Source organism: Pyricularia oryzae, chromosome 2 (assembly GCF_000002495.2).
Source record: "Pyricularia oryzae 70-15 chromosome 2, whole genome shotgun sequence".
NCBI classification, from domain to species: domain Eukaryota; kingdom Fungi; phylum Ascomycota; class Sordariomycetes; order Magnaporthales; family Pyriculariaceae; genus Pyricularia; species Pyricularia oryzae.
This window is the reverse complement of record NC_017850.1, coordinates 477,941-502,304: the sequence shown is the minus strand read 5'-3', so window position 1 is coordinate 502,304 and position 24,364 is coordinate 477,941. Positions and strand designations below refer to the sequence as shown.

The window sequence follows — 24,364 nt, the reverse complement described above, 5'->3', positions numbered from 1 at the left end:
GGTAGTAAATGCTACTCTACCGCCAGACCAGACTGACTACCTTGGCTAAAAGATACCTACCTACCTTAGGTAAGTTACCTTAGGTAATTCGACAACAACGAACCAACCAACGTTGCGACGCTCAAGTGCAGTGGATCCATCCCATCGTCCAAGCCCCGCAAAGCGGCACGCCTGCACTGGCTTGGCTGGACTGTCGTCCCCAGACGGACCTGCATGTGGGGGAGGGGACACAACAGTAGCCCACAGGTTTGAGCCGCGGTCCTCGGAGCCGTGATGAGGTTGGCAAGTTACCTTACATACCAATATACTGTACGCTTGCTGGACAGTCTGTAACATTCCTTGGATGTCTTAGCTTTTTTCAACCGCCTACTTGGTCACGAGTTTTGCCGCACGCTCTCCTACGCGTATACATTTGACGTTTGGCGACACAGATTTGGTACTGAATGTAAGTTGCCAAACAAACTGCGTGCCGATCCAACGACAGACATCCTTCTTTCTCCATCCGCATCCATTCATTCACCTTCGCCATTTTCTCACCACGCGACTGCTCGACGCTCTAGCGCAACCATCAACCGACAACTCGAGTCTGCCGGTCCATCCGGCACGTCACACAAAAACAAGAACGTCGCCATGTCGTTCATGGGAGGGGCCGAGTGCTCTACCGCAGGCAACCCCCTCAGCCAACTGGCAAAGCATGCCCAGGATGACCAGAGCCTACAACGTGACAGGCTGGTGAATCGTGGCCCCTCGGCCGGCCCGGACTCATTCCGGAGTATCGTGCACAATGGACCAGCTCAAGATGGGGTATGTCGCATCACCATGTTTGAAGTTTGTGGCCCAACCTTAGACCGGCGACTGACCGGTACCTCTTGTACCCCTACCCTGCAATACCTAGGCCATGAACGCGTTTATGAACCAGTCTGCGAACATGCCCGAGATGGCCTTTGAACACGGCCCTCATGGCCAGTTCCCCCTCGATGCCGCACAAGCAGCTCATCTTCGCGGGGCTACCATATCGCCGGCACACATGGGAGGGATTCAGACCTCGACAGCATCACCATTTAGCGCCGCCGAATTCGCAGCTTTCCAACGGCACAACCACGAGGCCATGTCATCGTCGTCCAGCGCCGGTCCGATGTCTGCCGGCCCCGCGTCTGCAAGTGCGTCCAGCTTGCAGCAACACCGACCAACACTCGGCAATGTGCACCCGATGGGGATGGGGATGGGGATGGGGATGGGGATGGGAATGGGGATGGGGATGGGGATGGGGATGGGGATGGGGATGGGATATGCATCAATGGGCCGGCCCTTGTACCAGCCCATGTTCCAACAGCAAGGAGGTGTGTCACAAGAGATGCTGGATGGAGTGGTCGACAAGGGCAAGGGCAAGGAAAAGATCCTAGAACTAGACGACAACCAGTGGGAGGAGCAATTCGCCAAGATTGAGTTGGAGAACAAGCAAGTCGAGGAAGACGAAAGCTTGGCAATGGAACCAGAACTCAACAAGATGGACGAGGAGCTTCTCGAATCGGAGACAGGGTTCGGTGACTTTGAGTCAATATGGAATGGCATACAAGCCGGGAACGCTGATATGGCTGATTTGACGCAGTTTTGGGAAACCTCCAACGCACGCCTGGGGCAAGCTCCACCAATTGAGCCTTACATGTTCGAGGAGGACAACATATTCAAGGATCAACCAAATGCCTTTGAGGAAGGCATGCGTATCATGGACGAGGGCGGTAACTTGTCACTGGCGGCACTCGCCTTTGAGGCGGCGGTGCAGGCAGATCCAAATCATGCCGAAGCCTGGGTGCAGCTCGGATCAGCTCAGGCACAGAACGAAAAGGAGGATGCGGCCATCCGGGCGCTGGAGAGGGCACTTGAGATTGACCCCAACAACCTTGCCGCCCTAATGGCCTTGGCCGTCTCGTACACCAACGAGAGCTACGATGGCACGTCGCACAGGACTCTCGAGCGGTGGCTGTCAGTCAAGTACCCTCAGATATGCCCGCCAGAGAAGCTCTCGTCTGCCGCAGACCTGGGCTTCACTGACCGCGAGGAACTCCGAAAGCGTGTCACAAACATGTTCCTCGAGGCTGCTCGTCTCGCGCCTGATGGGCAGCATATGGATCCAGACGTCCAGGTCGGACTTGGTGTGCTCTTCTACGGTGGCGACGACTTCTCAAAGGCCGTCGACTGCTTCAGCGCCGCACTGGCTTCCTCCGAGCAAGGCACAAGCAACCAACAAAACCAGGTCCATCTTCTCTGGAACCGCCTCGGTGCCACCATGGCCAACAGCGGCCGGAGCGAGGAGGCCATTCACGCGTACGAGAAAGCACTTGCAATCCGACCAAACTTTGTCCGTGCACGCTACAACCTGGGGATCAGCTGCATCAACATGAATTGCGAACGGGAAGCCGCTGGTCATCTTTTGGCCGCCTTGGCCATGCACAAGGAGGTCGAAAAGAGTGGACGCGAGAGAGCCCGCGAGATCCTGGGTGGAAACGGGTCTGTAAGCGAGGCGGACCTCGAGCGCCTCACAACGCAGAATCGCAGCACAACCCTGTATGACAGCCTGCGTCGTGTTTTCACGACTCTTGGCCGACGTGACCTGTGCGACAAGGTCGTGCCTGGGGTAGATCCCGATGTCTTCAGGAAGGACTTTGACTTTTAGGTAGATTCTACAACACGACTTCTATCAACCAGGCTGCCCTAATCTAGTGTCTACGAGCCAGGTATTTTCCAGGCTGATAATGCCGTATTGTTGTCTATATACCGTATTTGCGGGGGACTGTGGCCGAGCACGGTAATCATACACCAATATCAAATGTTAGGTGGTATATATATATATAAAGATAAAGACGGCTTACTCAATGTGCACGTTACTTTTCAAGTCACCGTAATACATAAGGCAGCTGTCTCCATTGTACATCACAAACGTCTGCCGTTATCACAACCAAAATCAAAAGCTTGAACAGAATATGTGACTGAAACGAGGAGTGCTACTATCAAAAACTGACCAGTGCCACAATCATGAAGAAACGCGGCAAACGCGACCCTTCATTTAACTGTGATAAATCCTATACCCTCCCTAGCACTTCTGATAGCCTTTCTCAGTCCCTGCTCCTCAATATCTGTCCATTGGACTGACAGCTGATCCCACTTCATGCCCGGTGTATTGTACTCCGCCTTGTACTGGGCTTGCTGTGCCCGGAGACGCTCCATCTCGCGTGGGTCTCCAGTGCCAGAGAAGACCACGAGCGCCGCACATGGCGGCAGGGCTGCATATATACGACCAATTCGCTGCGTCACAGTAGCGACGGCAACTTCCAGGAGGCATCGCTCGTCTGTCATGGCTGCCTCAATAGGTCCCTTGTTCTCCTCCCCAGCGACAATGCTGAGTTTCATCCGCCGCCCGAGTTCATCCACAGTGGGCGGCCCGTTCGAGTTTGACTGCGACCGGTTACGATTCCACCAGCCACGAAGTGCCTCCAGCTCCCTCATGCGAGCCCAGACAAAATCAACGCCTCCGCCTTTGATCTCCTTGCCATCAACATCTCCTGCTACTGCACGTATAATGCCGGCTTCTACCTCGGCATCAGACTTGCACGGGATAAAATGATCAGCGTCGCTATACTGGTTCCAGCCCAGCTCCCCCCAATCAACAGCCGCAGACGACTTTCCCGTGGCGACGCCACCCTTGGCCTCGGGGCCACCCTGAGCTCGGTATGCCGTGCCTGCGCGCGCCAGACGCTTGAATATGCTCTCCTTGTTGTCACCCGAAACGCCCCACTCCTTGCCCTTTTCGCACTTCTTCTTCACCAGGTCGAGGGCCGTCAAGGCATCCTCGTAGCTGTCATGACCTTTCAAAGAACCTTCGTCCTTTTGGACTTGGCGACCGAGGTACTTCGAGGCAAGGTGCTTGAGGGAGTGCTTGCCGTTGGGGGAGGATGGGTTTGGAAATAGGATGGACGTGTCCACGACAAAAGGGTGGGCCATTTGAAGAGCCTTCATATCTGAATCAAGAGAGTGACCGACGAGGATTGATCGCGGGGTCAGGAGCTCAAGCAGACGCTTCTGAATATCAGGCAGGGTAGTCGTGACAGGCTCAAGCATCTCTTTCGTAATGCCGGAGAACTGCGTCAGGTAGTCGAGAATGGGCAGGCTTGGTTTGACTAGCTCATCCATAACCACTTCCCCGTCCCAAGATAATATTGTGACCCTGGTTAAGGAGAGGTCATGATTCGTCGGTCCTGTGCGGCACATCTCGCAGTCGATTGCAAATATCTCACGGCCTGCGGTAATACTACCCTGCTGTATGTCTGCTTCTGGAACCGCACCATCGTCCAAGGTCGCAACATTGGTGTGGACCCATCCCTCGGGGTCCTGGAAAGCCTGACGGCTCTCTTCATCCTTGAGCATCGCAGGGTGCAGCGAGAAGTTGTGCTCAAGATACTCCTGCGGCGTAGCGATAAACTCAGTGATGCGAGTGCGGACATCTTTGAAGCCCGGTTGATCCTGCAAGGGTTTCGGACCTTTGCGGGGCTTATCGTCCTTGGATTTTGGAAGTGGAAGCTTGAGCATGGTGGTCACAGGGGAATGAATCCTGGGTGCCGCACCCCTCTCGTCGGCGGTCGCTCGCACGGGCCAGAGATGGGGGAATATGTCCGCCAAAGGCCTCACAGCCGCTGGTAGGGTCTCGGGGTCCAGTTTCCTGGGGTAGTAGTCATCCGGGGATGTCTCTATGCGGGGAGTGCTGCGATCGTGCGTTTCATATTTGGAGAAGTCAACGTCCTTATTAAACATGGCCTCCTCGAGACCAGGAATCAAGATGGTGACTATCTTTGTGAACTGCGGCCGGTGGGATACGGCGACCCACTGCGGTGCCGTCCCATCAGCAAAAATATAGAGAATGAGGTTGCGAAGATCGGTGACTTGGATCTTGCTCTGAAGTCGAGAAGATGGGGAGAATGTGATGCCGGGATAGTTGCCGTTACCCCTTTTGGGAATCTTCTTGCGACGTTTTGCCGGAGGTGCTACCTCCAAACTTGCTTCGTCTTCAACCTTCATCGAGGCTCTGCTGCTACCATCTGCTGGCTTGGCCGTGTCGGCATTAGAGCTGGATCGTGGACGCTTGGAGCCACTGGCAGATGGTGCAGATTCGCGCTGGCGACCCTCCGCGTCTGGCATCAACGCAGTTTCTGGGGACTCAGCAGAGGCCATTTAACATTCAGCCCAAATATTAACGCGCGCGCCGAGTCTGAACGGCGAGTGCAAAGATAGCCTGAGTGGTTCAATACCACCTACTCTCAAGCCCGTCCTGGGAGACACGCAAGGTTGAGGCAAGCGAGATGATGTTGCCAGTGGATGAAAATTCTGCAGGCGCAGACAATCGTGGCAACTGCAGCTTGAAATAAATGATGGTGAAAAATAAGGATGGGTAGGTAGGTAGGTGTAGGTACCTACCTAGCTAGCTGGATCTATTCTGTGAAGGACCAAGGTAAAAATAGGTACGGCCGCAGAACCAAACCGAGAGTGAGTGATTGCTGACTGAAGAACAATCCAATCCTAGCACTATTAGTTGGTGGTTCTTGTCCACCTGCTGGTCAAGTCATTCATTCAATCCTGACTTTCATTTTCGCAACTACCCAAAAGAGCGAAAAGGCCAGTGCCTTTTGTGGTCCGATAGTGTGAAAACACAGATGCACGGTGGAATTTCTTCCAGGAAATCACAATTGCCTCCGTTGGCCGCGGTTTTCCCTCACCGTAACCAGGTAGGTACCTTAGGCACCTTAGGTAGTTTGTGTACCTCTTACCGACTGAATTGTCCTCCTCGATGCATACGAATCCTCAAAATATCACTAGTAATCGCTTATTAATCTTGTCCTCCATAATTCTCCCTTTCATCTGCCTGAAGGTATTTGACAGATACAATCTATGTTATGCGCCCGTTAGATCGCTAATTATTGACAAACAATATCGGCAGCCAACACACCAGGTTTCCGCAGAGCCTAAGTCAATTTCAACCCAATCTATGATACTGCAGCCTCGGAAGACTTGTTGATATTGATTTGTTCTCATGCTCACTAGCTAGCTTAAGTCGGCCCTCAGGATTTCTGGTGCGACCTTTGCCAAAGACTCGATTGGCCTCAGCACTCTCTCCTGGAAGAAGGCCTTGTCCGCATGATTTTCCGGGTTCTTCACCCACCTCCTCAACAACATAGACTCGTCTTCTCGTCCCTCTATGCTTTCAATTCCGGACAGCATAGTCTTGGCCTCGTGCAAGACCTCCCAGTCATCAGAGTGTCCTTTAGGTGCGTTATTGACGACAATCAGTAGGATCGCATGCAGCATGGAAGCTTGATCTGAGCGGTCCAATATCGCGAGAATCTCTGGGTGTGCTGTCTTGGCGAGCTCCTCCCGATCCGGGACCGACGTTTGCGTCAGTATCTTGGCAATGAGCATGAGGCCTGTCAACCGGAAGGTCTTGAAGGGTGCGACGTATTGATATGGATCACAGTGCAGTGCAGTAAAACAGGCCGTCGAGAGCGCTCTCGTGTGGTTTTCCATGCCCAGATAGTAGAGAGTTGCTCCCTGTAGAGTTTGTGCGAGGGGCTGCCAAGCCCAAAGTTGCGCATCAACGAGCGGTTTGCAACTTTGCCAGTTTGCCCTAAGCATCGCAAACCGTTCCTCAAACGTCGGCTTGGCGCTTCGGTCATGTTGGCAATCTTCATATATCGCTTCCACCTTGGAGCGCCAGGATTTCTGCTTGAAGCGGTCGGCCTCTCCAGGTGGGTACAATAGTTTCTCGACGCCCGGAGATAGTGTAAGATCGTTCAGCGGGACCACTGACGAGTCCCGACACACTTCGTAAATATTCAGATCGTCCTTGCACCGTGGACATTTGCAGGTGAAGTGGTAAAGCCACAAGTCCTCTTGCCGGAACCTGACGGGCTTTGTGTAGTCTGTCTAATATATCAGCATGCTTGCTAGAAGCAAGGGCTAGGCAAGGGGAGCTTTTCAAGCTCTCACCGATATACGAGATGGAAATCTCGGATCCTTGCTTGATGGGCATCTCTGCTCTGAGGTAGGCCTTGCGCCGCCAAAACAGTACGACTGCATTGGGTACACACGAGTGATTGGCCATGGCGAGCACAGGATCGAGGAATGTGCCACTTGCGCCTGTGTCGGCATCGAATCTGTCAAAGGAGTTTGTTTGAATCTATTTCTGTGTTAATTTCCAAATATTACTAGATGGGTTATCCAATCTTATCGAGACAAGGCAACACAGGCTTGATCTCACCTTGCACAACACGTCCAGTGACAAGAACAGATTCGCATCGTCCTCCTTGCGTCCGGCATAGTGAATGCCCGCATATGCCTGCAGCTTCATATCCTCCCACAGTTGTTTCCTCTCTTTGAACCGGTCCTCGTTGCCCTCGAGCTGTGATACCAATTGCTGTACTTCGGCCCAACGGACCAGGAGCTGCACCAGCGTCCGCACAGGAGTCGGTAGCCAATCTTTGCCCACCGCCGTCTGGACCTTACGGAATACTTTGCATTCTTTGGAATGCACCAGCTTCCAGTTGGCCCTTTGGCACTCGCTACTGCAGTATTTGACAGCCTTTTCGCAGCCCATACAGCCGAAGACCTTGGCGTTTTGGTCCAAGCAGTGGTGACATGTCGTCGAGGCCCGAGCCGCGTCGGGAAAGGCCGCCAGGGGATTGTCAAATTCAGCAATCAGATCACCCGGCTGAAAGTCCCGTGTTGCGCGAAGTGAACGGCCTGATCTGACGCCTTTAGTCCCATGCACGGCGATCCCAGGATGTTTTTCCTGTATGCGTTGATCAACCTGCGATGCAGCCATTGTTTTGGGTTTATTTGCTGCTTGCTGGACGTTGATAAAAGTTGAAGTGGTAGCGTAGCGAGTGGAGGTGCCATGCTGTCAGTGGCAGGATTAATGTAGGCACCCAAGGTACGGAGTGGTATGAACCCAACCTGCACTGTAGGGACTTTCAGTGGTCAACCCGAACCCCATTAAACAGTGCATACATTAGGTACCTACCGAAGACATTGGATGTCAAAATCATTGATGGCCAAGGCTGCGACGTATGAAAATCTTATTTCTGAATAAAAGAAAAAGAAAAAATAAACGCGACGCTATTATGTATTTTGATATATTCACTCGTATTTACAGTTCATCATGACCTGTCTTCTCTCCTGACCCCTTGCCGTTTGCCTTCAGTTGATCCCGAAGCATACTCAACAAAGAACCACTCCAATGGTCCGAATCCGACGTGGTATCAGCAGCAGTTTTTGCAATATGGTAGTCCCAGCACACATCCTGCATAGCGTTACCCGTCACTTCACAGTAGGCAGCACTAGACGCTGCTTTTGACGGCCACTGTCCAATGATAGCTCCCATGCTTTCGTCCAGGAATGTATCGGACACCAAATTCGCTGCTCTCACTTGGGCGTCGTTGTACTCGGGATCTTTGACGATGAGGACGCGCAGAATCTCTTGCATCCCATTCTGATCCAGGAAGAATTGACGTATCTCAGAACTCTTCAAGAGACCATTGACAGCAGAAAGCTTTGCTTTGACTAGGCCCGGTCCAGGGTCCCGGCCAGAAGCAGTTAGAATCTCTTTGCCTGGCTGAATGGTAGAAAAGACAAGACTACCAAGCGAGACTCGCTCCCCGTCGCTGGAGCAGTTCGCCTCCATCAGAGCCGGCCAATGTTTCTCCACAGCCTTGAGAGCCGTAGGGTTGTTCTGCAGTGCGGCCGAGATGGTCCCAGCTGCCCGGAGGGCGCGAGGGACACTCGAAGATGCTGAATCCTTGACAAATGCATCCTTTGTGCTCATAATACACAATAGCGAACGGAGGATGTCAAGGTCCTGCGCAATGATCGAGCCGAAGTACATGTCGTGGGAAAGCTCATTCAGCTTGTCGAGGGCGTCATCAAAGTCCACGCCATTGCTTACGTGGCCCGCCTTCAAAACGGCCAACGCTTGATGAAATTGCTCGGCTTCTGGTCCTATCTGCTCCTTAACCTTACCGACGGGCTCGTATTTCGGAGCGCCGGCCGGAATCGGCCTCTCGACACCCTCTTCTGGATCGACGAGAACGATGGAGCTGTCAACAGGCAGACCCTCTAAGTCTGGTCTCTTCTCATTTGGGTCATTGAGTTTTGCCTCCTTCTCTCCCGTCTGTATGTTCAGGCGGACGTGAAGGCCAGGCGGTATGTCCTGGTCTGCGCGTACTGGTTGGAACTCCTTCGTCGCTTGGAAGATCTTGGGGTAACAGTCGGTTGCGTTCTTGGTATGGCATATCAATTCGTTTTCGCCATCGTCTTTGACCACGCGCGGGAACCCCGATGCCAATGCAGTTCCCGCACATGCAAACAGCCCTAGCAATGTCAAATGCCGCATCGTGGCGGTGCAGCAACGTGAAAATGGTATGGCTCGCAACGCACGAGGGCCTTTAGGTAGATATCTGCTTAAGGGTGGGGAAAGCTCGACTCAAAAACCTTGAGCGAGCGTATGAAGACAAATTTTATTTAGATATGTACGGACAGTATGTATGTTCCTAGACGACAGAGATGATCGAAGGCTGGGTGGTGTTTATTTATCAACTTTTTCGGGAAGATAACAGATGTCACCTTTTCGAACATCTCCACAGCTCGCCGTGTAATGAGTCTTCGCTTGCCACAATCCCGGTGAGATTTAAGGCTACCAGCTTTCTAGCAACGCGAAACGGTGACATAGCGATTTCCAATTTGACCTTGGGTAGCTTCTAAAGAGTTCTTTGTGCGTCATTCCTTGATTTTTGTATTTGTCGGATGGTGATTGGCTCTCCCAAGCGCTAGAGAACCCACAACTCGCTTAGCTCGGCTCGCCCGCGTCAAATTGCTCCAGCGACTCGTGCCAGCAGCCGATGGCCTTTCCAAGCTGGGAATTGAACTTCGCCAATTTCACAAACAAGCCTCAATTGATCCGGAAACAATCACGATCGGAATCCTCTCCCCACGCGACCACAGCTGCGGAATCAACCAGTCAGCATGTTGTCTCTGCGTCGAGGAACCGCCGTACTGGCGCGGCAGTCACGCACTGCATTGCGTCCCCGGCAAACACGATCATACGCCTCCGACCACACCCACCACAACGGACCTGCCCCAGTCGAAGAGGGCATGGGCGTACGTTGATGAAGCTGTCACTCATTCTCCTGGCGCCAGCTCTTTGACAGCGTGCTAATTCTGGGTTCTCCCTGCAGACCTTCTTCTATGTCCTCTTCGGTGCTGTCCCCATCTCCACCGGCCTCTATTACGCCACCCGCCCGGGACCGAATGGAGAGCCATCGAGCATCACCACTGCCATTGATCGCTGGTCGGACTTGCAGAACACATGGGAAGAGCGCAACAGCCGACACACCGATCTCATTGAGCAGGCTGCCCATGACAAAAACCTTTTCTACAACTGCGAGAGGAACACTCATGTCGAGCTCAAGTATCCCGAGTACGTCATCCCGCGGGAACAAGCCCCCCAGAACGAACCCGTCACAGATCTAACTATGAATGCAGGATGTTTCAACAAGGCTCGCCATATTCAGTGCCGGCAGGGCACTACGTCAACCTAGACAAGGTTGTGGACCACTACAGGCAGAAGCATGTCAACGAGGAGGAGGCTAAAGCAAGTAAGCTGGCGGCCAAGAAGGCGGAATAAGTTGCAGCATCTGTACGATACTACGCAATTGCTTGCAACATAGAGCTTTTTTTTTGTCAGGCCTTGATCGGCGCTTGCGCACCTAGCCGTGCAATTTATTCAGTGTTGCATCCCGTGCGCCTGGCCCATGACCATGCGCGCCATGTCAACCCCCATGGGCCAACTACGGCCGTTGATGTATGCTGTTAGATTGAGATGTTTGGGCTATCAGGATCACATTGAGCTCCCAGCGTAATCGATATTTTGGCTCGAGAAGAGCTGTGACTTTCGAACCTAAGCTGCAATCTAACATATACATATCCTAACCCGACTTTGTCGCTTTTTTTTCTCGAGCGTTACACTACAGGGCATCAACTACTTTCGAACTTGACCTCGTACGATTGGCTGGCACTCTACCAAGCATGAATACTTCAAGTTATTGCAAGTTGGCGTAATGGTTGTGTTATCGGAAAGGTCACGGGCAACCACTCCTTCCCTGAATCAGAACAGTTTGGCCGACTACGACTGACTACCTTGGACTGGTTGCTATTTCGAGCAAAGTTTTTCCGCCCGACTAACGAGTGCATCGACCGTATCGGCACAGGCACTGCAGGTGCAAAATTTCTGTCTCGCTATGACATTTTCTCTCGTTCCATTTCAATTCACGTTCCAGATATTGGGAAAACTTCCATAAGTCATTATAAGAAACAGTTTGATCGGCGCTACAAATATGGCACATTTAACATCGGAGCCGTCATCCCCCAGTAGCAGGAGACTTAATGATTGCTTGGGGGCGACCACAATTGAGCCCGCTGAGGCTCCAGCTATCTGTATCAGGCAGTCCTCCAGTCGAATTGGCCTCGGGGTCTTTGCGGAAACCAACATCTCTCACGGTGCGCTGATTTTCCAAGAAAGACCTGTTTTCGAGGCCACCCACGACAACTACTGTGAGACATGCTTAAAAGATGGCCCGGCAGCGTATAAATCACTTTCTCCCAAAAAGAAGGCATTGATGCAAGCTGCCTTCCGGCCAGTCGCAAATGCGGATCGAATTCCGCTTTCGAAGGCATACGAAATACTTTCTGAAATCGGCAGAATGGTTCGCCCGCCGACCAAGGTCGAATTCGATGTTACCCTGGACCAGTACTTGTCCAGCACATCGTCGGCTTCTTCCCCAAGGTTCCCGACACACTACGACAAACAGATCCTGAAATTTGTCCGGCTGTACGCATTTCGTGCACCGGAGTATTGTGGGAATGGGAGGCATGGCGCACACATCTATCTCATCGGCTCTTTGATCAACCACAAGTGCAGCAAGTTCAACTGCAACTTTAGCTTTGAAGACGGCGAGATCAGGGTGATTGCCAGGGCTAATATCACGAAAGGGGAAGAATTGAGCATAAACTATGGATCACCAGCGTTTGACTGTTTTTGCGAGGAATGCGAGGACATAAGAAAGTCAAATACTCATTATCGTTTGACTTGTACGCTGAGTTAATGCAGACTGGAATGGTGGGTAGGAAACCAAGGATGCTTTTGAGGCTCGCGTAGTCACATCAAGGGTCGTTTCAAATTGATTTGTTCAGCACATGCTCCACAAGTTGAGAACAGCCCAGACCAAGCAGGAAGCAAACGTCACAGCGGAGAGGAGATCATCAAAGACGAGCGTGCCATGAGAGAAAAAAAAGTTGAATTCGCAACAAGCAATTTGCCCAAAGATTCGTCTTTTATTTGCACTATCATCTCCAGTCGGTTGGGGCTTTTGCCAACCTCTAGAGTAAAACCGTGACCGTGCGCCATATTCCGGAATGAATTTCAATGCAAGACCCTCCCCAAAAATTTGCCAAACCTGGCCCTTACTTCAGAGGAATGAAACGAGACGAGTGGGTAGCACCAATACCCGGGCGACCGTGCTTGACAGGCTTGCTGTGGGAGAGTCAGTGAAACATGTTCTTGACCAGTGCATCTATCGAGGGGCCTAGCTGGGAAAGTCGGGATCTGGACGTACTATGAAATCGAAAACTCAGCCAGGTAGTGGCCAACCATCTCGGGCTTTATCTCGACCTGGTTGAACTCCTTGCCCGAGTAAATGCCAATGACGGAACCGATCATCTCAGGGACGACAATCATGTCACGGAGATGGGTCTTGACGAGGTCGGGCTTCTCGTTGGGCTTGGCCTCCTGCTTGGCCTTGCGGAGCTTCTTGATCAAGCCCATGGGCTTGCGCTTCAAGCCGCGGTTGATTCGGCGCCTGGCACGAGCGTGAACGACATCACGGAGCTGGTCTGAAGTAAGATCAAGGAGCCTGAATTCGAGAGCAACCAAATTTGTCAGCCTGCTGTTCCAACCGTTCTGCCACACCTTGGTCGAAAATTCGTCTTGATCTATGCCCTGACAGAAAACACCGGTGGCCGATGGAATGGTGGTGTGTGTCGTCGATAACGGGGTTTTTGTCAACGTACTGGTCGAGGTCGACTCCACGGTAAGAAAACTTGCGGAAGGCTCTTCTCTTCTTGATCTCAGCTGCCTCCTCGGCGTTCTAGAAATCCCCATCTTCAGGTCAGTCTGTGTTGCACGACAAACGGCAAGGCGGCTGCCGGAGCATAACTATGAAAGGGAAACACACGTATTCGACGTCAGCCATGGTTGCGTTTGGTGTTCCTCGTCGGTTTCGGCGGCGATGTGTCGATTGAGGAGCGTTCGGTCGTCACGAGGTGAGAGATTCGACTTTTGCTGGTGGTTGATAGTTGGGTGGGGGAGATATTTGGTCGCGATTGTGCGTGATCAGTCCAGCTTAGTCAGAATCCATTACCTCCCGCGAGGGCTTTCTTCTGATTGCTCAGTTCACTGTGGTCACGTGCGCTGGCGGCATTCCACCATGACCCACCGACCCATGCAGGGCGCACTTGGACACTTGGGGTCTTTGAATGGAAGGATTTCGCCTTGGCAAGAATCTCCACTACATTACAGATATCCAAGCTACCTAAGGTACGAAGTACCAGTTCAGTCTGTTCGGCCTCTAATGCGTAGGTGAAAGTTCGAATGTCAAGGTCGAATCATTACTTGAACAAACCGTATAAGATTGAGGGCCCAAGGTGTATTGAATTTGGTTCTAGGTACCTTAGGTAGGCACCTGGGTAAGGTAGGTAGGTACCAGATAACGTTATCGAACCAGAGAAATACTTTCCCTTCGCGCCACTCGTCGCTGCGCCCCTGGGATTCCTACATACGGAGTAGTAACAGGATTGAAGCTCAAGCTATTTGACTACCTAGGTACCTACCTAGGCAGGTAGGGAGGTTAAGGTATCTTGCCTACCTAATTACCAGGCATTTATTGAATTTCGTTAGCTACCTTAGCTTTTTGGCAGCATGGTCCTTGTGCGCAGGTGCCAGAATCACCAATCGACATAAGTAGGTACCTAGGTAGTACATTCCTATGTACCTACCTACCTTCGTACCTTGATGTTTCTTTTTTTTTTTCTTCTTTTTTTTTTCATGTGGTGTCACGTTGTGGACTAATGTTGGCGGGCAAGCGGGCGTATATTTTGCGTCCACCGAACTTGGTCGAAGAGCAAGGTTTACATAAACTTCCATCAACTGATGAGTGGTTAGACGGTTGAGATCGCGCTTGCCGAATCGCAACCATTGTCGAACTTCGGACTCTGGCCTGGTGAAGCTGACCAAGAATCCTGTTCAACTGTTCTTGACTATAGAACTAAGAAGCAGAATTTACATAAACAAGAGAAAGAATCTTTAGGATATTGCGATTTTTATAGTGGCAGTATTGATGCGGATTGCAGGATATGTGGCAGACGAGCTTCACACGGGTTGGGCAGCTTGGGCTAGGCTGCGTGCGTCAGAATTTGGTGCACGACTACAGGGGTGAGGACAGTGAGATCTGCACGTTGGAACGCCCTGCCGAGGCTTGTGATTAATTATTTGGAGAAATGCATCAGATCTTTGCACGAACCCAACTTAAATCACCGTAAAAACTTACCTTCTCAGTCCTTGATCTCACCACATTGGGTCTTGACCACAACTTTTATTTTGAATTTGCTCGTCTCGGCCTTATTGAAATAAGTCTGAAGCAATTGATTGCCTTTGTACCGCGATAGAAGAGTTCGGTTTCCGTTTCCTTCGTCACTGATACGCTGACGTCGGCCTGGCCTGACGCCGCAATCAGCATGCCGTCCCCACGGCGCTTGCGTCTCCTGTGCATCGTCGCCGTTGCCGTTCTTTTCACTCTTCTCTTCACATCCCGCCTCCGCCAGGCCAGCGATACCGATGCAAACTCTATTCAGGGGCTTTACCACAAGACTAGGACCGCCATCGACAGAGCCCGCGCTGATGGGCAAGCCGCCTTGCAGAGATCTAAAAATGGAGCAGCCAAGGGGCATCTAACTTTGGACAAGGATGCCGACGGTGATATTGATCAAGACGACGAGGTTTTTGCCCAAGAAATGTCAGACCGCCTGAGGGCCGCCGAGCAAAAAGCCAAAGATTTAGCAAACTCCAAGTCGCCCAACAAGCCCGACGCACCCAGACACATTGTCGGTGTCGGCAGCTCCGCGGGTGGCCAGACTGCAAAGAAGAAGACAACCAAGCCGGCACTGGCCGAGGCGGAAGCAGATGAGAAGTCAATGGTGGCGACGAGCGAGGACAAGGAAGCCAAGGCAGAGCTCGACACAATACTTCGAAAATCCCCAGGTAAGTGGCCGATTATGGCTTTGATAGCATGCTGTTGTGAAGGACCACCTCAACCTGTGCTAACTCATATGTTTCCCCAGTTGTCATCTTTTCGAAATCATACTGTCCGTACTCCAAGCGAGCCAAGGGCATACTGTTGGAAAAGTACAGCATACAGCCAGCCCCGTACGTCGTCGAATTGGACCAGCACCCCCTCGGCCCACAAATCCAGCAGATGCTGGGTGACATGACCAACCGGAAAACCGTGCCCAACATTCTCGTCAACGGCAAGTCCATCGGCGGTGGAGATGAGATTACCGAGCTCGACGCCTCCCAGAAGCTTATAACGACTGTCAATTTTTACGGCGACAAGCACATTACAATGAAGGAGCGCTTTCCCGAAAAGGAGGCTGCGGCATGATTTAGCATGATGATTATTTCTTAGTCCGCCTTCCACACCTTGCCTCCTCGTGGGGATGTCAGTAATAACTCGGGTCAAATTATGTGCTACCTGACCAACCTACCTACTGTAGACAGGTAGGTGCCTACGACACAGGGACCATGCGGTCGCCTCTGGGACGTTAATGATTGGGATTCAAACCGGAATCATATGTGAGCTCTTCGGAAGCTCTGGGTTAACGAAATAGATTGCCACCATCACGTTCGCATGTGGACCGAATCGTGACTCTAGGTACCCGGACATCGACCGACCGGGTCCTGGAGAATCAAACAACCTACGGGCCTACAATAATGACATCGAACTATCCCCCTCCCCCACAAAAGCTCCATTCCTCTTTCCATCTCAAATCAACTACCGTCAGCATTTCGCCATTCAATTCAAATGAATCACTTGGACGCGGGCAGTCACTAGGGGTTGACAGTTGGTGTGGTGCCCACCGGCTGGCCATCAAGGTGTCACTTGGCTCCTCTTTTACCCTCTCCAGGTCTCAACCTTCTCAAGCAGCAGCATCATGAATAAACTGCCCACTTCCCTTTTGCTGTATAAAAAGGACGGTCGGCTCTTGTTCACATCCTCGCTTGTTGATGTTGACTTGCTCTGCCTCTCAATCTTGTTGGTTTTGGACGCCAGTCATCCATATTGCTCATCCCTAGCTTCGATATCATCACGCTCAAACAACACCATGTATCTCGAAATCTTCCTCATTGTCGCCGAGGAAGCTGAGCTCCCAGCTCTCTCGGCCCTCATGCGCACAAATAGTCAAATTTATGCTGGCATTGTCGAATACGAGCAATCAATTTGCAAGACGCGCATGCAAAGATACATGCTTGCTCCTAGCTGTGACGTCGTATCTACTCGAACACCTGAGCGAGAAGTTTACCCACGCTTCTCTTTGGATACTATGGGCGAACTTGAGCGCAGGCAGAAGCGGATTGCAAGCATAGTCAGCCACGATATCCTCTCGGCTAACAGCACCATATCTGAAGAATGCCGCTCGCGTTATGTAGCGGGCCTGGAGCGAGCGCTGCACATCTGCGATCACGTGCTCGACTTGAGCAATCAAGATAGCGAACGCAAAGCTCAAGTTGAGTACATCAAGACGCTATCCATCGTGGACTTGGCTTTTCTGTTCGAGGCAGCCTCGATGGGATCCGTCGGATGGGCCCGGGGACGGGGCGCTGACCCAACCACGGATCCAGACTACCTCCACAAGATGCTCGCTTTTGAAGACCTCGTCCTAAGGCAGGGCTCGATGTTTCTTTGGGGTTTGACACAGGGTCCGGATAATTTCTACAGGCACTCAATACGACAGATGGAGAACGTGGCCGCAGAGATACACGATTGGGAGTTTAACAACGGCCCTAAGCTGCCGTCACTTCGCCTGGCGGTCATTTACGCATTTATCGAGAAAAAGAAGTGCACTTTCATCAACTTCACTCAGCACATGGCCGCCATCGTCGAGAGAGAAATTAAAGGCCCGCTGCCGCCAGCAGGTAAAGAGGTTACCAAGGGTATTCACCAACAAACATGAATGTCACTGAAGATGGTTAAATTTTGCTTGACTGGGGGTGAATTAGTTTGAAAGGCTCGTGGGGCATTCACATGAGTACGATTCGTTTGTTTTTCTCAGCTCGACGACGGAGCATATGTTAGCGTGAGCAACTGTGACGTCGAGAAGCGGGGTTGGGAATCTGCGCTGCATCGCGGTTGGTTTTGCTGCTTCCACTCTTGAACCTCGGGGGGCTCTGGTGGCTGGGTTTGCTTGTATTGGCTACTTTCAAATGGCATTGGTCTAGGTATCTGGTGTTAGGGTGTTTTTGTTTTGGTATCGCTAGAGCAGCGTTGTTTCAAGAATCAGTTATGGAGTATATCGATATTTTCCTTTTTTTTTTTTTTTGCTTGACGGTCGTATTGGAGCGAACATCGTTTTCACCTAGATAGACTAGACATAGTTCTAGTTCTACTCCGTAGTTCCGGATTAGCGTTGCTGGCTTCCTTCGGGTGGCTTGCAGGGGAATTGGGGCTTAACAATACATCCTAACATGGCAGCTAATTTCTCCGAGATATTACTACTGGGCTTTTGTTATTTTTTACATTACAGTGCAATGACACTGAATATAAAACAACATTAGGTGTCAGGTCGTAGCCCAAACCCCTTGTCCCTTCAGCGCTTCGGGCGCGAAAACGGTGTTGCTGCCAATGAGATAATGGTAGAGTTCACACAAGAAATCAGGCTGCGCAAGCCGAAGTATACTCGCAATATTATGAATATTTGACCGTTCGATTGCTTAGGTAGATTAGGGACCTCGATGATAAGTTCGACATCAAAAGAAGACAGCGGCACAGGAGTTCACAGGTAGTCAGATACACAACCTAGCCAAGTACTGCATCTCATTCTGCCTCACGATATATGTGCAGTCTGCTAGGGTGCGCCTATGTATCGTGAATAACTTGGTCAACAAATGAGATCGGAGTCGATACTAAACCCATGGCTCATATTTTGTCACCTATGTATTATTAAAACCCATCAAGAAAAAAAAAAAAAAAAAGACACACACAGACATCGACTGACAGTTGACGCCAGAGCCGATCGATCGTCGAGTAAGGTAATAATATAAGTCAGGGTTCTGCAATATGCAAGCGAACAAGGTAGGCTTGTGCTCGGTTGGAAAAGATCCACCAAGTGTCAACCTCAACCTGAACCAACCCGTTCCGCCGGGTCGAGAGAAATTTGGCAGCCAAACTAGCACATGGCACGACTTGGTACGCTAAGGTGTCCACCGGCAGACCGGTAATATGTGCGAGTTATAATAACATACATATGAACTAGGTAGGCAACCTAGCATACTTTGACCTGCGGTACCGCACCTCCTCCGTACCTAGGTAGGTATCCGTACTTGCGCCTGTCTCCTAGCCTGAGGAAAGAAAGGCACGGCCCGTATAAGTAAGGCTAGGTACCTAGGTACCTGCCGACCGATAGGTATTTATCCCCTCAAGCCCCTTACATTATGAGGACCCTGCGTACCCGACTACCCGTCACCGTATCGTAAGTTAACTTGACTTTTCGTCACCTTGCTGGTGAAAGACGCCATGCCTGACAAGGGGTTCGGTGGGGCTCGATGGGGTTCGCTTGGACCTGGGGCTAAGTGTCACTCAGCTAGTGTGCCTGTGTGCCTCCAAGGAGTCGAGGTAAAGGGGCTTCTACACAACATTTCCACTGGTCTTTCCGGTCCGTTCTGACTGACCGAAAATTTCTGATCACGATCGCAGAGATTTGCCATTATTTCGCACCAGGCCAGCCTTAATCAAACGTTAGAACAAAATAGTGTCAACTGTCATCTGCCCTACAGTACCTTATCCGGTGGAACCTGTCTTTGTCTTGCCTATTTACAACTTGTCAGGCGAGCCAATAAGGTTTGATGATATTTTTGGCGCGCGCGTGTCGGACTCGTAATACGTAGGTACCTATGCAGTACACTACATTGACACCCCTCCTTCTGCCTGCATTTACAACCCTAGCTGCCGAAAATCCCAATCTCGAGGCGCATCAAATTGCCTCAGCCCTCTAGCCAGCCTCGACTTGGCTCCAATCGAAGCGGACAGGGGGTAAAAAAACAAGGCACGCTGGCAACTCCCTGCATCTCGTTGTTTCGAGATTCCCGCGACGAGGAGAAGGACCCCCATGGAACTAGGTAATTCTAGTCATAACGTACTGGGCATCTTTTTTATTTCTTCTTCTATTTTTTTTTTTTTAATACTCTTGTTCCATATCCTTTGATTACTTTTTATTTCATTTTTTATATACATTTTTTTACTCCTGGCAACTTATGTCGTGATTTCTAGTATTATGTCATTGTCTTTTTTCCTCTTCACCAATTGATTTCCGTTGCTTTCTCGAGTGTCAGTTACCACAAGGCGGTACACAGATTCGGGCTCCACTTGAGCCGGTCCTCCACGATTGCTGGTTCGATGCGCACGGAAATCGATTCCACACCAATTCACGAGCTCTAGCTAAAGTAACTACTACTTCGTACTACTTACTACTAGACTAGTAACCTAACCTACCTACCTTACCTACATACTAAATCACCAGCAACCTACCTACATACCTACCACCCACCTTTAGCCAGTCCGACGACCAAGCCACCGCCTCACTACCACCCCTTCTCCCTGAGCTGGTCAAGCCTCATCTCAGCAGGAAGGGGACAGGACAGGGCACGACAGAACAGAGCCGAACAGACAAATATTCGCCCCCCAGTGTTCTCCTGTTCATCCCGCAGCTTCATCGTCGCCTCTTACAAACCCCACGATGAAATGAAATGGGCGGCGCGACCTTGACGATTGCCTCGGCCCCAAAGCCGCAACTGCCAGTCAGGTCGCATTCTTCACCTGACCTAGTGTTGCTCTCTTCTCACTACCCTGTTTCCGAGGCCGCACCATCCAAGGGTCTGCCGCCCCTGCCCGACTTTGATGTTCCACCGCTGGATGACTCCATCTTCCTCAAGCTCAAGGATTCTAGCGTCACAACAGTATCGAGCTTACCGAACCATGCACCGCGCACATCCCAAGAGGCCCTGACCAGCGGGGCCGGCACTGGGAGGAAGACAGATGCCGTCCGACCTCACAAATGGAGACTCGCGCGGAACGATGATGCCCTTGCCGACCTAGCATCACCGCACCAGTCCTACTCAGGGGCGGCGGACTCAGCCACTGCAGTCGACCTCTCCGATTCTACAGGAATGCACAGGTCAAGAACCGCTTCTGGCTCGTACCCCAACCTGGGGAGCTTATCATGGCTACCCGGATCGCGCTCTCGGAATTCATCCTCCGAAGATGAAGGCTCAGAGGTATTTGATGGGGCCGCCGAAGACGACAAGGTGCTGTCGCCAAGGCGCATTTGGGGTCGTGACAAACCAGGTTGGAGCATTGGGGCGAGCAAGTCTTCCGATTCTCTCAGCACAACGACCCGCGCCCTCACCAGAGCAAATGGCTACCTGACGAAGATCAAGCAAAAACCGCAAACGGTCTTCGTAAGGAGCGGACTGGGTGCGGCCCCGGCCACACGGAGCTCCGAGACTGTACGCGCCGTCAGGGATGGTGTAAGCAGTGCTTATGCATCTTCCACGGACGTTAGTGCAGTGGATGACTCGGCGAGCACGCCTATTACCGGTTCAGAGCGTGGCTCAGAGATAACGGCCGCTTCCATTGTGAGGGATCATCTGTGGTCGCCCTTTCGAGACTTGGATGGCGCATACCATGCCTTTGTGGGCAAGCAGACTACTGCTCATCGCATGACGATTGTCAAGACGGCGTTAGTCCCGTTCCTGAATCGGTATGCCTGCGATCCCTCCAACAAAGACACAGATGCCCTCTTACCTGAGGATGTGGAGCGCCGCGCCACCATAATGGGAAAGTGGTGGGCTGTCATGCTTCAGCTCCTTGATGAGAATAGCGGTCGCGTCGCCTGGGGCCAGGGTATAGCAGCAACCCTGCCCCCCGAGCCAACCCCGGAGCCCCTTGCCGGCCTTGACCGTCCGATCGTACTAGGAGCGATCACCATGCTCACGACCAGACCAGAGTGGCGACTGGGCACACCTCACTTCCGCCCGCTGGCTGCACGATGTCCTTCTGAGAAGGTGCGGGCTCGCTCGGATTCCGGGGCTTTGTCCCTGAGCGACACCTCATTCATCGCTCGATCGACGGAGCGAAATGTACACGACATTTTTCTATCAAATTTGCTTAGCCAGCTCGCCGTCGTCATAAACAAGCTCTCCCACTGGAAAACCCCAGAGGCTCTCGTCACCTTTGCAGGAAAGACTTTGGCGTATGGATTCTTCTTTGTTCCGGGCGTAGCGCAGATAGTCGTACGCCTGTGGGGCCTTGACGCAAAGCCTAGTCTCATCACTAGGGTTGTGGATGAATTCGGGCTGCCCCGGACGAGCCTTGGGGAAAGCGAGGATATCGTTGCTCTCTTCCCTCCGAGCCTGGGCTCACTAGGCTACTCATCCGTCAAAACCCTGACAGAAAAACTTCGACGTCCCCCTAAATTCCCACCTCAGACGCTCCACATTCCGTGGTATGGGCCATGGGTGTCAAGGTGGCGTGGTGGCGACACCAACCTGTTCTTTGTCTTTTGCAAACACTTCTACATCATTTCGGAGGAGTTTATGCCAGCCGGCTTGCCCCTTATCGAGAAAGCACGCGCACCGGCATTTGTACTCATACACGCACAGCTGCTCTCCATCTTCGACGATACCATCAACCGCCAGGTTGCCTTCGAGGCTCTGATGCGGCCGTCGTTCCCCGAATCCATCCATGGGGCTGACGCAGCACTTACGCACATGGGACCGTTACTCCCAAATGCAAATATGTTTCGTGGCATGGATGAGAACTGCATCATCATGCTACTGAGAGATTTCCTATCCACGGCTAATTGTCTTAGCGGGGCGCGGTATGCTTTCGCCGAAGCCTTTATGCGCCTCTCGAAAGCTGCCACCAAGAGGACGGGCCAGTATGATCACAATGCGCAGCACCTATTGTGTGATTTCCTCCAGGAAGCTCTCCAGATCTACCATGTGGCCCCCTCTAGCCCTGGTGACGCTGAAATTCCGACCTTCCCTCCCCTGATTGGCTATGTCGATTGGACCTTCTGGTTCGACGTCTGTAAAAGGATGCTCTCCAATAACAATACCATGTCCGAGATAAGAACTCTGTCGTTTTTGTTTTCAACATGGGATATAATAGCGGCGGATCCGAGTCGGAAGGAGGCCTTGTGTGTGGATTGGCTACTTGAGGAGGAGGTTTTCGCAAAATTCTTCTGCAACTGGTGTCCTATGGTCCGGGCATACTATCTGAGACTCCTCTGTTGGAGAATTTGCCGTGACTCCGGGAGCTCGAATGAACTGGATACTCGGATCTGGATCTTGGTCTCTAAGAGACTCAGGGACACATATTCGCAATACCTTTGGTTGAAACAAAAGGCAGAGCGGTCGGCGTCGGCTCTTCCTTCGACAACCCCTAGTCCGCCACAGCCAGGCAAACGGTTTATGATCGTTCGCAACGAGGTCATGGGAGCATCACATCAAGGTCTCCTGGCGAGCCCTCAAAGAACCAACCCGCATCCGCAGGCTGAATTTAGGGACTTCGACGGCTACAACTCACAAAAATTTGGGACGGAAAGCGATAGCGTTGACAACGTAAGGGACGCACAGTCCAATAAACGGTGGTCCCTTTTGGGGAAATTGCGAGGCCTAAACGCGCCGGGCAGTGAGGGCAGACCGCGAAACTATGGCGAAGAGCTGGAAAAGACGCGCAGGGACACGGCCAACTCACGACAGTCCTCCGAAGGCCCACCCCTCCCACCCAAAGACGACAATCCAAGCCGAGCCCCGCCGTCCCCAGGCTCGGACTCGACTGGTTCTGTGGCCATTTTTGACGTGGAGCAGTACGTTTTCAGGTTCACACTCCAGAACATACCATGGCACCACGGCGTGCCCGTCTATCTGAGAGAACAGGTCATTACGCGGCCCAGGCTGCCTGCTCCAGCACAAGCGAGAGTCAATTCGAAACTGGCGTCGGCGGGCTACTGTGACGAAGAAGATACTGTTCCCTTGTCTCCAGGTCGTCCGCCATCTACCAGGGCCATATCGGGCTGGATGCAGGGCGGCTTGATCTCAGAGGCCAGGAATGCCCAAAGGAAGTTTGATCTGGACGACACCACGCAGCAGTGCCTATCTCCTGGCTTGGAGCCCCGCGGGGGGCCTTCATTTGGTGGTGACTCCAGCTCGAGTGAGCTCAGGTTGATTGGAGAGCTTCCTTTTGAGAATTCTACGACTGCCGTCCTAAAGTCAGAAACCCGACGTCTGGAGCCACCAAAACCCAAACATGGGGAAAGCAAAATCATAGCCGTCGAGCCTACGGGAACACAAAAAACAACCTCACGTTATGCAGGGCGTGCGCTTGCCGAATGGAGCTTAGTCGTCAGCGAGTGCAACTCATTTGTTGACCGACGACGTGGCGAGGGCGTTCTTGGTCTCAGGGATGTCGAGGTCCCAATTCTGGCAGCTGAGGGCTTACGTAGGGCTGGATAGACCAGCCCCCTCTACACAGGTGCAACCTGCAGGCTCCTGTTTTACTGTTTTATTCCGCGACATTTCGTGGCATGTATAATGAAATTTCATGTACTTGTACATTGCACATATTGTGTAAAGGCTCTTCATTCAGGCGATACGGCGTATTCACATCTCTGGATCTTTCTTGGTTTTTCGTTTTCGTTTGCATCTTCTGCCAGCTAGACCATGTCAGTTTTCATGCCACCCTTCGGAGGGTAGCCTTTCTCGATTTTATGGCATTAAAAAGACGCATACAAGCAAGGAGTTGCATATATACGTTATGAATTTTCTGATCTGTTAATCATCTAGACTAGATCTGTGTCTCCATTACAGTATTTTTGCTAGCTCGAGCGTGATGGGATCGTGATGGGAGGGGACATTGAACGTTCAAGCTCTTGCGTTCAC

General features: G+C 51.9%; 10 protein-coding genes across 10 annotated transcripts; 6 read left to right on the top strand and 4 right to left on the bottom strand.

Annotated features, from left to right (window-relative positions):
- Positions 1 to 59: 59 nt before the first annotated feature.
- MGG_10840 (peroxisomal targeting signal receptor) lies at positions 60 to 2,973 on the top strand. Its single transcript, XM_003713375.1, has 2 exons — positions 60 to 804; positions 896 to 2,973. Exons 1-2 carry the CDS (start codon positions 631 to 633, stop codon positions 2,672 to 2,674), a joined length of 1,953 nt encoding a protein of 650 aa, XP_003713423.1. The 5' UTR covers positions 60 to 630; the 3' UTR covers positions 2,675 to 2,973.
- On the bottom strand, positions 2,817 to 5,635 carry MGG_15523 (uncharacterized protein). Its single transcript, XM_003713374.1, has one exon. It carries the CDS (start codon positions 5,221 to 5,223, stop codon positions 3,061 to 3,063), a length of 2,163 nt encoding a protein of 720 aa, XP_003713422.1. The 5' UTR covers positions 5,224 to 5,635; the 3' UTR covers positions 2,817 to 3,060.
- On the bottom strand, positions 5,589 to 7,962 carry MGG_15522 (uncharacterized protein). Its single transcript, XM_003713373.1, has 3 exons — positions 7,304 to 7,962; positions 7,033 to 7,222; positions 5,589 to 6,965 (listed from the first exon to the last, which is right to left on the bottom strand). The coding sequence occupies exons 1-3, from the start codon at positions 7,865 to 7,867 to the stop codon at positions 6,091 to 6,093; spliced, it is 1,629 nt and encodes a 542-aa protein (XP_003713421.1). The 5' UTR covers positions 7,868 to 7,962; the 3' UTR covers positions 5,589 to 6,090.
- Positions 7,963 to 8,058: 96 nt separating this feature from the next.
- Positions 8,059 to 9,771, bottom strand: MGG_10843 (SIL1). Its single transcript, XM_003713372.1, has one exon. The coding sequence runs from the start codon at positions 9,431 to 9,433 to the stop codon at positions 8,192 to 8,194; it is 1,242 nt and encodes a 413-aa protein (XP_003713420.1). The 5' UTR covers positions 9,434 to 9,771; the 3' UTR covers positions 8,059 to 8,191.
- Positions 9,772 to 9,922: 151 nt separating this feature from the next.
- On the top strand, positions 9,923 to 11,033 carry MGG_10844 (uncharacterized protein). Its single transcript, XM_003713371.1, has 3 exons — positions 9,923 to 10,197; positions 10,275 to 10,516; positions 10,582 to 11,033. The coding sequence occupies exons 1-3, from the start codon at positions 10,063 to 10,065 to the stop codon at positions 10,721 to 10,723; spliced, it is 519 nt and encodes a 172-aa protein (XP_003713419.1). The 5' UTR covers positions 9,923 to 10,062; the 3' UTR covers positions 10,724 to 11,033.
- A 399-nt stretch (positions 11,034 to 11,432) lies between these two features.
- On the top strand, positions 11,433 to 12,200 carry MGG_14730 (uncharacterized protein; the record flags this gene model as incomplete). The annotated part of the gene is made up of 1 exon (XM_003713370.1): positions 11,433 to 12,200. The coding sequence occupies one exon, from the start codon at positions 11,433 to 11,435 to the stop codon at positions 12,198 to 12,200; it is 768 nt and encodes a 255-aa protein (XP_003713418.1).
- A 175-nt stretch (positions 12,201 to 12,375) lies between these two features.
- On the bottom strand, positions 12,376 to 13,477 carry MGG_10370 (40S ribosomal protein S15). Its single transcript, XM_003713369.1, has 4 exons — positions 13,329 to 13,477; positions 13,165 to 13,241; positions 12,711 to 13,007; positions 12,376 to 12,628 (listed from the first exon to the last, which is right to left on the bottom strand). Exons 1-4 carry the CDS (start codon positions 13,344 to 13,346, stop codon positions 12,559 to 12,561), a joined length of 462 nt encoding a protein of 153 aa, XP_003713417.1. The 5' UTR covers positions 13,347 to 13,477; the 3' UTR covers positions 12,376 to 12,558.
- Positions 13,478 to 14,886: 1,409 nt separating this feature from the next.
- MGG_10371 (glutaredoxin-C4) lies at positions 14,887 to 15,809 on the top strand (the record flags this gene model as incomplete). The annotated part of the gene is made up of 2 exons (XM_003713368.1): positions 14,887 to 15,409; positions 15,490 to 15,809. 2 exons carry the CDS (start codon positions 14,887 to 14,889, stop codon positions 15,807 to 15,809), a joined length of 843 nt encoding a protein of 280 aa, XP_003713416.1.
- Positions 15,810 to 16,530: 721 nt separating this feature from the next.
- MGG_10372 (uncharacterized protein) lies at positions 16,531 to 17,379 on the top strand (the record flags this gene model as incomplete). The annotated part of the gene is made up of 1 exon (XM_003713367.1): positions 16,531 to 17,379. One exon carries the CDS (start codon positions 16,531 to 16,533, stop codon positions 17,377 to 17,379), a length of 849 nt encoding a protein of 282 aa, XP_003713415.1.
- A 2,158-nt stretch (positions 17,380 to 19,537) lies between these two features.
- On the top strand, positions 19,538 to 24,332 carry MGG_10379 (uncharacterized protein). Its single transcript, XM_003713366.1, has one exon. It carries the CDS (start codon positions 20,168 to 20,170, stop codon positions 23,936 to 23,938), a length of 3,771 nt encoding a protein of 1,256 aa, XP_003713414.1. The 5' UTR covers positions 19,538 to 20,167; the 3' UTR covers positions 23,939 to 24,332.
- The last annotated feature ends 32 nt before the right edge of the window (positions 24,333 to 24,364 follow it).